General features: G+C 51.2%; 1 protein-coding gene across 2 annotated transcripts in view; it reads left to right on the top strand.

The window, feature by feature from the left end:
* ST3GAL1 (ST3 beta-galactoside alpha-2,3-sialyltransferase 1) overlaps positions 1-13153 on the top strand; it is an 87944-nt gene that overhangs the window by 63057 nt on the left and 11734 nt on the right. For both annotated transcript variants that reach the window (XM_061172273.1, XM_061172274.1), the window contains exon 3: positions 7740-8648. In XM_061172273.1, the coding sequence (XP_061028256.1) occupies positions 8337-8648 (312 nt within the window). In that variant the 5' untranslated portion in view covers positions 7740-8336. The remainder of the gene's footprint in view (positions 1-7739; positions 8649-13153) is intronic.

Here is a 13153-nt window from a genome sequence, read left to right as displayed (position 1 = left end):
ATGATCATTACCCAGAACTTTTTATCAGGTAGATTGTTTATCTCTGCTTCACTTAGTTCTTCTTCTGGGGTTTTGTCTTGTTCCTTTGTTTGGAATATATTCCTTTGCTGCCTCATTTTGCCTAATGTGCTAATTTTATTTCTATCTATTTGGTAGGTTGGTTGTTCTTCCTGACCTTGGAAAAGTGGCCATTTGTAGGAGACATCCTATGGGTCCTAGCAGCACACTCCCCTCTCATCTCACCAGAGCTATATGTTCTAGGAGTGCCCCCTACGTGGGCTGTGTGGGTCTTTCTATTGTGGCAGGCTGACTACTGTGGGTGGCCTGGTAGGTGTGGCTGGCCCCCAGTCTGGGGGATTGCCAGGCCCTGCATTGTATGGAGTGTGCCAGCCGCTGGTGGGAGTGGTTGGGTAATGAGGCACCTAGCCGTGGGTCCCTAGGGGACCCCAGGGCTAGTGCTGGCCCACTGGTAGATGGAGCTGGGTTCCAGGGTGAGTGGTTGCAGGTCCGAGGTTCCTGGATCTAGTGTTATCCTGCTGTGGCCAGGGTCAGATCCTGACAGGGCTAGCTGCAGGGTCCAGGGTGTCCCAAAGCTGGTGTCAGCCAGCTGGTAAGTGGGGCTGGATCCCAGGGCAGCTAGCTGAGGTGTCTAAAGTGTCTTGGAGCTGGTGTTGGCCTGCCTACTGGTGGGCAGGGCTGGGGCCCGGTGGTGGGTGGGAGGAAGGTTCCTGGGTCTGGTGTTGGCCTGCTGGTGGGCTGGGCTGGGGCCCAAGGCCTCCTGGGGCTAGTGTCAGTCTGCTGATGGGCAGAGCTGAGTTCCAGGGTCTCTGGCTGCAGGGCCCTGGGGGTCTCAGAGTTAGCGTGTTGGCCTGCTGTGGGTGGGGCTGTGACCTTGCCCCGTGAGTTGTTTGGCCAGAGGCATCCCAGTACTGGTGCCCAAAGACTGTTGAGCAGGGCTGGGTCCTGGTGCTAATAAGCTATAGAGAGGATTCCAAAATGGTGCTGCCAGCACCAGCGTCCTCGTGGTAGAACGAGCTTCCCAAAAAGGCTGTCTCTAGTGTCTGTGTCCCCAGGGTGAGCTCCAGTTGCCTCCCGCCTCTCCGGGAGCCTCTCCAAGAGCAGCATTAGGGTCTGACCCAGGCTCCTCTCAAGTTACGGCTTCTGCCCTGGGTCCCGGAGCGTATGAGGTTTTGTATGTGCCCTTCGAGAGCGGAGGCTCTATTTTCCGCAGTCCTCTGGCTCTCCCCAAAGCAAGCCCTGCTGGCCTTCAAAGCCAGACATTCTGAGGGCTTGTCTTCCTGGTTCAGGACCCCCAGGCTGGGGAGGCCAGTGTGGGCTCAGATCCCTCGCTCCTTGGGGAGGATCTCTGCAGCTGTAATAACCCTCCCGTTTGTGGGTTGCCCACCTGAGGTCCTGCATATAACGTAAGTCTGCCCCACCTACCCATCTCATTGTGGTTCCTTCTTTATGTCTTTAGTTGTAGAAGATATTTTCTGCTAGATTCTGGTCTTTCTCATCAATAGTTATTCTGTAAATAGTTGTAGTTTTATTCGGCCCACGGGAGGAGGTGAACATAAGGTCTTCCTACTCCACCATCTTGGCCACTCCCCCAGAGTTGTTCTTCTCTGATGGAAGGTTTGGGGGCCCTTCACCAGTCAGTTCTGATTTCTCGCCCCCCTGTGCCTCCACGTAAAGCCAGCCAGGACCCCAAAGGCCAGGACGTGGTGGGATCCATTTTTCAGTGGTCAGCAGGTTCACAGACGCTAATTCCCCACAGCTGCTCCTCGTGTTCTCAGGACGGTTGAGCCGGCAAGTCACCCTCGCTGTGTGTCCCAAAGCTGGTGTATGAGGAAGCAAAGTGAAAGCAGATGGGGCTGGGCCTCTTCGGGGACAGGGACGTGGTGGCAGATGAGAGGCTGCAGCTGCAACCCTCTGCTTGTTGGTTTGTTTCCTTCCCTCCCACCGTCTGCTCACTCAGCTGGTGTGAGGAGCTTTGCCCTGGCACCTCTGGGGACTCTCTGCCCCTCCGCCTTCTCCAGATTCACCAAGCCCTCATCATGTGCAGGACGCCACGCCAAGCACACAGAGTGGCAGAGAAAAGATTCCATGCCTTCCACTTCTGGCTGTGGCTGAAGCTTGTGTCAGACCACTTATCCCACCAAGGACTATAAGAGCTGGATAAGATAGAAATTCAGCTCTTCGAAGGTTTTAGAGAGCAACCAGGCAGCCAGGACTTGAGGGACGAAGACCCCTGGAAGGAGAGAAATGGTCGGGGGTGAGCCTGATGCTTCCTGCCGCCTGCCTGCCCGAGGGATGCACTGGCTCGTGGGAAGCTCCAGAGGACAGACGGAGAGAAGCAGCTCAGTGTTGAGCAGTCTCACGAGGCTGGAAATAAAAAATAATAGTAAAGAAATGAAATAAAAATGTAGTGCAGGACTACCAAGTCAGCTAAAATTAAGGGGCCAAGAACCTAGAGCAACAGAAACCACAGGCAGAGAGTCATTACTCCGCACCTCTTTTTCCTTTCAAGGCATTTGCCGGAATTTAAGTTGCGTGGGACCAGAGCCTAAGGAAACAAGCAGCTGAGAAACAGCTGGAAACAGCAGCTGAGAGGTTGAAAAGCTAGACTGAGCTTTTGACAATCTCACAGTGTAGGGGAGACAGAAATTGGAAGTGAGAACGTGCAAGGAAGAGGTCTCTTGGTAGGCATCCTAGCTTTCCTTTAAGAAGGGCTATGCCCTGTAAGTAAGGGCAAGCCAGAAGTAACTAGTCATCACGAAGACAAAGTGCGGCCCCCGTCATCCTGGTCACCAAGTGGAACAAGGTAATGTGCCCGTGCTCTACCTAGCACCAGGAGCAAACAAATTATCCGTGAATAAGGACAGCCTTTTCCTCAACTGCTACACTTCCAGCACATGCAGTATCCACCATTGCCAGGCATGCCAGGAGACAGAGCCAAATGACCAAAGAGAGATAAGGAGAGAAAATAGACAACAGAAATAGACCCACATCTCCTCCAAATGTCATGAGGGTTAGACGGTCTTTAAATAACTGTGATGGATCATTGGAGGAAGATAGATGACAAGGTGCAGATTTTCACCTGAAAACTAGAACTTATTTAAAAAAATTACTCAGGTGGAAATTCTAGAACTGAAAAATACAACTGAAATGAATATAGTATATAATTTAAACAGATTAGACACAGTAGAAGAGAGGATGGACAAGGTAGTATCCATCTCAGGAAGCTGAAAAGATTACAGGTTACAAACCCAAAGAATGACAAGGAAGGAAATGAAAATGAGAGCAAGTCCTGATGAAGTAGAACAATTAGCTGTGTCTACAGAGGACAGCCCAGGAGGAGGCAGGAGCCTGGAGCAAAGTGCTGGCTTTGCCACCATCTTGCTGTGTCACCTTGGACAAGTCACTTGCCTTCTCTGAACCTCAGTTTCTCCTTTCAGGGAAATAAGCATGATGGCTCATTTCACCCAGATGACGTGAGGATCCCGTGGAGGATGGTCACGGCAGCTCTTTATTAGAAGTGCTGATATTACCGACAACCTAGCGTTCACTTGGTCATTTCACCAACAGTCATAGGGCAGGAGACTATGCAGAGAGCTAGGAGGGCATCCCAGCCTTGTGAGAACTACTGTGCAGTTCAGCAGGCATTAAATAAACATTCACAAACCCATACTGTCCGTTCATTTGGTTTTCCAAGTATTGGAAACAACTCTTCTCTCAGTGGCTGGTAATTGCTGCCCTCTCCTTATTGATGGAGTGGGGGGGTATCTTCATTAGGGACCCTCCTTCGGGGAATCCTTACTTTCTGAGTTCTTGAAAGGGCACCAACTTGCGTCAGCTTTTTGCAGTGACCCCGTTAGACCGTCACATCCACGTCCTCTGTGCCTCTCCCAGAACTCCCGTCTGTGGCCATGGGATGACTGTCTCCCTGCAGACAGGACAGGCAGCGGTGTCCTCCTCCCCCCTCCCTCTCCTCGTCCTCTATGTTTTGGGAGGCTTGGCCAGCCTCCGTCCCTGGCCGCACTCTTGGCACGCGGAGATCTGTGGCCCATGGTGTACTGGCCTCAGTTCCATCTCCGGGAGCCAGGGCTGGCGGTCCCCGTGTGTAGCAGGCTGCCTCACATCACAGTGTACAGGAAGTCACGCATTCCTCCTTTCTTCCCTGGGGCTGGGGGGAAGGTGGAGGGCTGTTCTTGCTTTTCCACTGCAGTATTTTTCCAGGGCTTTCAAAAGCGCTAATTGATAACAGCCTGGAAGTGCCTGCTGGTCGGTGGGCTCAGAACGAGCACCCTGGCTTCAGAGACGCAGCCGCCAGGACGTCCTGGCTGGATGGGAGCAGAGGGTGTCACGGTCTCTACCTCGGCAGCTCAGCCTTGCCCTCGGTCCCAACCGTCACCACACCTTCCCCTGGCCTCTGTCAGCGTCAGTGTAGAACATTAATATCTCTCGTGGAGCTGGGACATTGTAGGGAACCTAACCTCTCCTTCAGAATTTTATTCAATCAACATGGTTCAGTAATCATCTATTTCAGTGAACTTGTCTCTGCCCTTGGCATCAGGATACAGTGTCAATAAGAGCATCATGGGCCCTGCTCATGACAAAGACAAATGTAATGAGACCACGTGACTCCTCTGCTTAAACCCTCCAGTGGGTCTCCATGTCCCTCAGAGAAACTTAGTCTTGATCATGGCTTCTGAGTCCCACACACCCTCGAACCCACCCACATACATGCCACATACATGCTCCTCTCCGATCCAAGGACACCAGCCTCCTTTCTCCGAAAGGTACTGGGGCCTTGCAGATGCCTGGGAAGCTCCCACCTTAGAATCTTTCATGATGGGTCCCCCACCACCCAGCCCAGAGCCTGGCACAGCTCAGGCCCCCAGCAAATATGCAGCGAGTGAATCACGTGAATGGACAGATCTTGCTTGGTTAATAGCCTCGAGAAGTGGGCAGAATCTGTGTTGTCAGCCTCATGTTCCTGTTGAAGGGATGGTTCAGAGAGGGTAGGTAACTTGTTCACAGTCACACAGCAAATGGGTCGTGCAACCTGATGAGAATCAGAATCTTCTGACTCTTAGTCTGTGCTTTCTTGCTCAGATCTCCACTCTGAGTTGGTGGCTCTTTCCCTTCATTCACCTCTGCATTCCTTCATGCCATGTGTGTTCCTGGTTTCAGGGTCACGACAATGAGTGGGACTGAGTTTCTATCCTCCTGGAGCTCCCAGCTCAGGGAGGAGACAGATTAAGTACACAGCACAGGCAGAGTGGAGCCAGGATACTGTGGAGGCCAGGAGAGGCCCCTACTCAGGCCAGCAGTGGGCAGGCCTCCCTCCAGGATCAGTGCCAGCTGAGCCCTGAAGAATGAATCAGAGCCAAGTGGGGTGGGGTGGATTTTCCGGATGGTGGGGACAGTCTGGGTAGGTGCCCAGAGGCAGGAGCAACTGTGACCTGTGGGTCAGTCATGTTGCTTCAAGTTACAATCTGATGTGTTTTTTTTACACAAATCCCCTTTACACAATACAGGGGATTTATTCTCTCATGCCCCTGAAAAGTCAAGGTACAGGGTAGGCTGCAGGGCTGGATTGACTGGGGATTCAACACTGTTCGCCTCTTCCAGTGAGCTAGCAAAATGTCCAGTACGACCCTGACCTCGCATCTAAACAGCAAACTGGCCAGAGCAAAAGAACGTTTCTTTCTCCACCAGTGCAAAAAGTCAGGAGTTTCACTCCAGATGAATTAGGCTACATATCCATCCCTGGACCAATGACTGCGGTAGGAGGGGTGGGAACCCTCTGCCTGCCAAGTTAAATCAGAGCCCGCCCCTTGAGGATAAGCAGGTTAATCTAACTCAGATGACAGAGCTGGTGCTTGATGGAGAAGCAGGGGACAGCTGGAAGGGACAGCTCTGGACACCGTTAGGTTCTACATACAAGTCACGTTGTCACGACAAGTAGAAAGTGCAGCGGTAGGCAAGTGGAGAGACGTTGCCACCCGGGCCGAGGTGTTGAGGAAGCAGTGGAAGCAACACATCTTGAGCCCTGGCTGTCCCCAGGAAGGCACTGTGGATTTAATCTGATTTTTGAGCTGCCCCTCTTTCTACCAAAAAGGTAATCAGTCTCCCTTCCACTGTTGCTTTCCTGGAAAAAGTATATCCTGCTTGTTGATAGTCTACACGTTGAGGATGGGGAAGGAATTGATCAGACAAATAGAGATAGGGGCACATTCCAGGCAAGTACCACAGGGAATCATGTTCAAGTGCAGAGGTGTGACCACAGCTGCTCTCTGCAGAAGCCCGGAAAATCAGTGAGGTGTGGGAACTTGTGTTACCAGCATTTGAGGAGTCCTGGTTGGCTTTCTTTGATTAAATAACTCCCAGCGTTCTCTATATGCCTCCAACTATGGTCCTCTGGAGCCCAGTTAACAGACAGGGTGTCCCGTCCAGGGCAGAGCTCCTGCTCCTGTTTCCGGTACCCTGGCCCCTCCAGGCGCATGGAGTCAGAGGGTTGTGGATCTGGAGTCAGATCCTGCTTCTTACTTTCCCCGTGACCTTGGGAAAGTCATTTAATCTCTTTGAATCTCCGTTTCTTCTTAGGACAACCTGGGAAACCCCTATCTAGCTGATGGTATACTTTGTCAATCATCTGAGGAAATAGATACGTATGAATGTACCATCCTGTTGGGCTCTTAGTGGCTCATCCAAGAATATTCATCCGTACATTGAAAATGGAAAATGAAAGTTTAGCAGTTACTTAATGAATACCAGAAACTCAGCATATAGCACTTTAAAAAATTAATTAATTAATTAATTAATTTTTGGCTGCGTTGGGTCTTCGTTGCTGCACGCGGGCTTTCTCTAGTTGCGGCGAGCAGGGGCTACTCTTTGTTGTGGTGCACGTGATTCTCATTGCGGTGGCTTCTCTTGCTGTGGAGCACGGGCTCTAGGCGTGCGAGCTTCAGTAGTTGTAGCACGTGGGCTCAGTAGTTGTGGCATGTGGGCTCTAGAGCGCAGGCTCAGTAGTTGTGGCGCACGGGCTTAGTTGCTCTGCGGCATGTGGGATCTTCCTGGACCAGGGCTCGAACCTGTGTCCCCTGCATTGGCAGGCAGATTCTCATCCACTGTGCCTCCAGGGAAGTCCCAGCATATAGCATTTTGTCTTATCTTCCTAACCATTCTGTAAGTGGAGCTATTATTATCCCACTTTACAGAAGGGAAAACTGAGGACCAGGAAGGTTGAATAACTTTCCCAAAGCCGTAGAACTGGTAAACCAGTACTTGAACCTGGGCCAGGTGGAAGCCTGGGCCACCCCCTAAGCATACCATTTTGGTTGTGGTTGAACTTTAGAATCTGAGAGAGAGAGAGTGAAGGAGAAAGTAGCATGTACTTGGCAATCTCTGTGTACCTGGCACTGTACGTGCATTATTAACTCATTTCACAAACTTAGGTCTGATTCTTAAATGTACTAGGTTCTGGATGCAGGAAAGATGGGTGGGCCACCTTCCGTGTCTCTTAGCAACCGTGAAGAATAGGCGTTAACATCCCACCCCACTGTACACATGTACACGCTGAGGCTCAAAAGGGTAAAAAATTGTCCGTAGCCACCTGCCACATTGGCTTGACAACAGAACGGAAGATGATGGGAGGAAGTGGAGAGAGGGAAATGGTTTTCATAAAAAAGTAGTAGAAGTTCATCCTGTTTTCTTCCTCCTTTTCTGTGCAGATGACAGACAACCCTCAGTGCCTTTGTCAAGCCGGCTGCTTCACCGCCCCATCTCTGGTGACAGCATGGGCAAGACCACGTTCTAATTAAGGATTGTCACACACCATCTTCTCTGGAGGGCGGTGACAAAGACAGCTTGCCCCTGTCCTGTACCGCGACCCTTCCTTCGAGGCCCTCACCTCCGAGGGACCCTGGACTGTCAACAAGGATTAATTACCCCTAAACCCCCTTGGATGGGAAAGGAAATCACTGTTATCAAGCTTTGATTAAAGCTTCATCAGGAGACATTATCGGCTGTTTAAGGATTGCTGACGAAGCAGGCCGCTTTATTTCCTGAAAAGACAAATTATATGCCAGCAGAGGCACCCCGCCACAAGTGGTCCACTTAGCCTTTGAGTATCACGGGTGATGTCGGGCACAGCCTGGTGGCCGTTGCCCAGCAGCAGTGGCCATAGGAGGCTTTGAGGCTCCCTGGGGGTCCCCGCCTTGCCTTGCAGTCGATCCTCTGTCTCTGGGATCTTTCTTGGAAGTTCCTCCTCAATTAGGCGTGATTTCCTCCAGCCCATCCCTGGGAGGCCCCCCATCAGGCAAGCAGAAATGGCGACCATGAGGAAAAGGACTCTCAAAGCGCTCACGTTCCTCATCCTATTCATCTTCCTCACCTCCTTCTTCCTGAACTACTCCCACACCATGGTGACCACCACGTGGTTCCCCAAGCAGATGGTCCTCGAGCTCTCGGAGAACTTCAGGAGGCTCGTGAATTACCCCCACAGGCCCTGCACCTGCGCCCGCTGCATCGGACAGCCCAGGGTGTCCGCCTGGTTCGATGAGAGGTTCAACCGGTCCCTGCAGCCGCTGCTGACGGCCAAGAACGCGCTCCTGGAGGAAGACACCTACAACTGGTGGCTGGTGAGAGCCGGGGCTGAGTGTGGGTCTGGGGGTGAGATGTGGGCGGCCCCCGGCTGCCAAACGCTCAGGCCCAAGTGTGCACCAGGGGCCCTGCCAGGCGCTTGGCGGGATTCAGAATACTGGTCATCCGTACGTTCGTTCGTTCATGCATTCAGCCTCTGTTCTTGAGGATCTACTGTATATATTATAAATCAGAGCAGAGGGTTCTGTAGCAGTTCCCTGTGTCTGCCGTAACAGGTGACCGCACGCTTGGTGGCTTACGGCAACAGAAACGCATTCTCTCGCGATTCCGGAGGCAGAAGCCTGAGGTCAAGGTGTCAGCGGGGTCGGTTCCTCCAGATGCCTCATCTTGAATTCCTTAATTACATCTGCAAAGACCCCTTTTCCAAATAAAGTCTCCACAGGTTCCAGGGATTAGGACTTGGACATATCTGTTTAGAGGCCACTGTTTAACCCACTCTGGGTATTGAGAAGCAAAAAAAGACCAGATCCTTATTCTCATGGAATTGTATTCTGGCAGAGAGAGACAGATAAGAAACAAATAAACAAGATAGGCTCAGATAGAAGTGCTCGGAGGAGGAGCAAAGGGGTTTGGGATAGGGAGAAACTTGGGGCAGGGGCCTCTGTAAATGGGGTCATCGGGAAGGTCTCTGAGGAGCCAGGAATTGAGCTGAGACCCAAAGGCAGAGAGGGCGCCGGCTGTGGGAGGATCTGGGGACAGTGCTGCCGGTCACGGGGACAGCGAGTGCAAGAGCCCTAGGGCAGCATCAGCTTGGTGTCGTGGAGGAGGAGGAGCTCTGTGTGGCCGTGAGCTGGGGAGGTCTGGGAGTGGGCAAGACCCACAGCGAGGAGTCTGGGGTTTGTTCTAAGTGCAACAGGAAACCACTGTAGAATTTTGATTAGGGGAGGTCCATGATCTGATCTAGTTGTTGAACGCAAAATGGATTGAAGGGGAGTGAGAACTATCCATTCATTCAAGACTTATTGAGCATCTATTAGATGCCAATATATTGAGATGGAAAAAAACAGCCTTCCATTTTTAGCTTGCAGGGATGGTTGGGAGAGAAGGGAAAACAGATGATCACAAGGCAGGGTGATAGGTGATAGGCACCCAGGGTCCCTGGGTTTTGCTCCTGACTTTCTATATTTTATCAAGAGTGATTTTGAGGAAGCCTCTTCATCTCAGATTCTCAGATTGAGGTAATAATAGTCACGTCACCAGGTTTCTCTATAGCACCGCAAACATTAGGTTTTAACATTTTTATTTATTTTTGCTGGTTTAACGGGCAAGGAAAAATGAATTTGCATTCTTTCAGCACTTACGAAGGCTGAATGTTTTCCCATGTGGCTCTTACCGTTTCATCAAATTGTCCTCTCACGTCCCCACCCCAGCCCTTATGTGCAGTCCTTCTTTGCTGGAGTTTAGCCTCTTGGAAGGGATTTTGCAGGGGAGGAAGGAAGGGGACAAGTTCCTCACAAATAGAAATCAACAGAAAGGAGCAGGGCTTTAGAGCTTCTGGGTTCCTTGACAACACACAGACCACATGTTTTGAATAAAGAATCAGGACACCACATCTGACAAGCACTCCTGTCCCTCCAGCCGGAGACACAGAATATTGAAATAAAAACCACCCTGGGAATTCCAGGAGGCACCGTAGCTCTGCATAAAGGCCCCCAGACAGCCAGGACAGTCTCTGACAGATCCAGATTTAGGACCCCAAACACAGAGCCCCTGCCTTTAAAGTATGACGAGCCTGGTGGGAAATGCCCTGCAGGATGCTCGGCTGGCAGGGAGCCCGCAGAAGGTGATTGATGCCAGGTGTCAGAGGCGCTGGCCCTAGACATGCTCTTCCCCAGACCTACTCGGAGCCCTGGTTTGGAGCAGACCCCTCGTGTCTACTCGCTCTTCTCCTACTTTGTCTCCGGGACGAGGGGAAGGACTTGACTGAGGTCACTCAGCCATCCATACAGAGCCAGGCCTGGGACCCGGCCGCCCGCCCCAAGGCACCCTTGTTTTCCTGTCCTCTTGCCCACCGCTGCTCCTCCAGACCCACATGGGAGGGAGGGCAGGCGTGGGGGAATCAGGAAGAAGCCTTCAGGAGCTGGAGGCTGACAGCTCAGGTGCCTTGGGTATCGCAAAGTCCCCCGTGTCCTGCAGCAGTGGGGTGTTGCCGGCTGTCTCAGCCTCTGCCTCCAGGCTCTGCCTTAAGACGTGATGCTTCCTCAGGGAGCCTCTGACAACCAGCAGCAGCCATTGCTTGAGGGCTGATCGTAGACAAAGAAATACACCGCTTGGAAACGAGTCAGGAAGAGTGAGAGGGGAGAGGGTGTCTTTGAACTTCTGCCCTTTCTCTCCTGCGTGCATGTCAGCAGCCCTCTGGGACTTTCGTTGTCATTTACAAAAGGCAGAGAAGTCAGAAAGTTCCTTCCCAAGGAAGACAGGGACATAGCGGTACTTGACCTGCGTCATCTACCCCAGCTGGTGAGTGGATGCTTTAGGGCTCTAATCTCCAGAAACACAGCTCGATTCCAGCCCGCTGCCCCCAAGGTCTACTCAGCTCTGTACTCACCCCGTGGCCTAGATCTTTCCCTCTCTGGGCCTCAATCTCCGCTCCTGCCAATGAGGGTCTGAAACAGAGCCAAGGTTCCTGAAGTGTGAGCCGGTGGGGCAGCGTGATTCCTGGTGATACAGGGGCAGGGCCTTTAAGAGCATCGCATCACGCTCAGGGTGAGGAAGTCATTCGGCTTTAATTCTCTTTCCATCTTTGAAGTTGCAAGAATTAAATGTCGCTCCTTGTTTCATGATGTGCCTCTTTAACACCTGCCCATCTTGGTTCTAGCAAAGGAGGGCGGCTTGCCTGGGCAAGCAACAGAATGGAGCTGGAATCGAATAAAGTGGTTTTGTTTTCATTGTATTGGACACTTTCCTTTTTTTTTGGACAGATTTTTTTTACTTCTGCCAAGTAACTCTTGCTTTCCACTTGTGGCAGAGATATGAGATTTCCTTTTAAAATAAACTTACTTTTTAAAGAGAATCGTTAAAGAGGGGTAAGTCAGTAGTAGGTGGATGGGACAACGTGATGCTGCACTCCCAGCATGGGTACCCTGCCGGCTGTGAGCCTTCAAACCCCGGGGCCCCCGAGGCAAAGCAGGCACATGTGTCACATAGTAGGTGCTCAGCAAATATTGCTGAGCACTGGATTCAAGAATGCCGTGTTGCTCCCTTAACCCAGCATACAGTGTCATGCTCCCCGAGGTAATGACGTGGATGGAGGACACTCTCTGGTTCTGAGCGCATCTTCACATTGTCAGGGCTCTTCCTGGGTGGGGGCCTCCGAGGAGGTCCCTGCCGGGCAGCTTGGCTGTGGTCCTCGATCCCAGTCGTTCTCAGAGTGTGGTCCCTACATAGCAGCAGCATCACCTGGGAGCCTGTGAGAAATGGCTCTGTTGCCCAGATGTCACACATTAGCCCAGGTGATCGTGTATTCAGGAGCCCGGAGCTGCCCCAGGAGATCCTATCAGAGCAGGTGTTTAATCTGGATATAGTTTTTGTCTTATTGTGGTAAAATATACATAACATAATGTTTATCAACTGTTTATAAGTGTGCAATTCCATGGCATTAAATGCATTCACCATGTTGGGTTACCATCACCACTACCCATACCTGGCACTTAAGTCACCTCCAACAAAAGCCCCTTGTACCCATTAATAACCACCCCCCTCACCACCCCTCTCATCCCTCAGGCAACCATCATTCTACATGCTAGAATTTGGCGATTCTAGTATCTCCTGTAAGTGGAATCGTACAATATGTGTCCTTCTGTGTCCGGCAAATAAGCCAATGAAATAACACTTAGCATAAGTGTTTTCAAGATTCATCCATTGGGAGCATATATCAGAATGTCCCTTTTTTATAACTGAATGATATTCCATTGTCTGGAGGTTCCACATTTTGTTTATTCATTCATCCGTCGATGGACATTTGGGTTGTTTCCACCTTTTGGCTATTTTGAGTAATACTGCAATGAACACGAGTGAACAAGTATGTGCTCATGACCCTGGTTTCAGTTCTTTTTTTTGTTTGTTTTTGTTTTGGCCTCACCTTGCGGTTTGTGGGACCTTAGTTCCCCGACCAGGGATTAAACCTGGGCCCTCAGCACGGAGTCCAAACCACTGGACTGCCAGGGAATTCCCTGATTTCAGTTCTTTTTAATACTTAGGAATGGAATTGCTGAGAAACCACCAAACAGTTTTCCACAGTGGCTGCACTAGTTTACATTCCCACCAGCAAAGCACGAGTGTTCCAGATCCTCCACGCCCTCACCAACACTTGCTATTTTCCCTTTTTCTTTTACTGTAACCAGTGATGTTTCTAAGTAGAAGTGTGTCTGTGGTCCTGATGTCGTTGCCTGCGGCTCCCGCAGCATGTGAGTGTCTTAGGCTAGAGGAGATGCTAGGTGGTTTTATCTAGAGGACCATCCAGGTCTCCCGGTGTGCCTCTCCT

The sequence above is a fragment of the Eubalaena glacialis genome, chromosome 17 (genome assembly GCF_028564815.1).
Source record: "Eubalaena glacialis isolate mEubGla1 chromosome 17, mEubGla1.1.hap2.+ XY, whole genome shotgun sequence".
Lineage (NCBI taxonomy): Eukaryota > Metazoa > Chordata > Mammalia > Artiodactyla > Balaenidae > Eubalaena > Eubalaena glacialis.
Note: the sequence above shows the minus strand (reverse complement) of the source record. Positions and strands in the feature narration are given on the sequence as shown.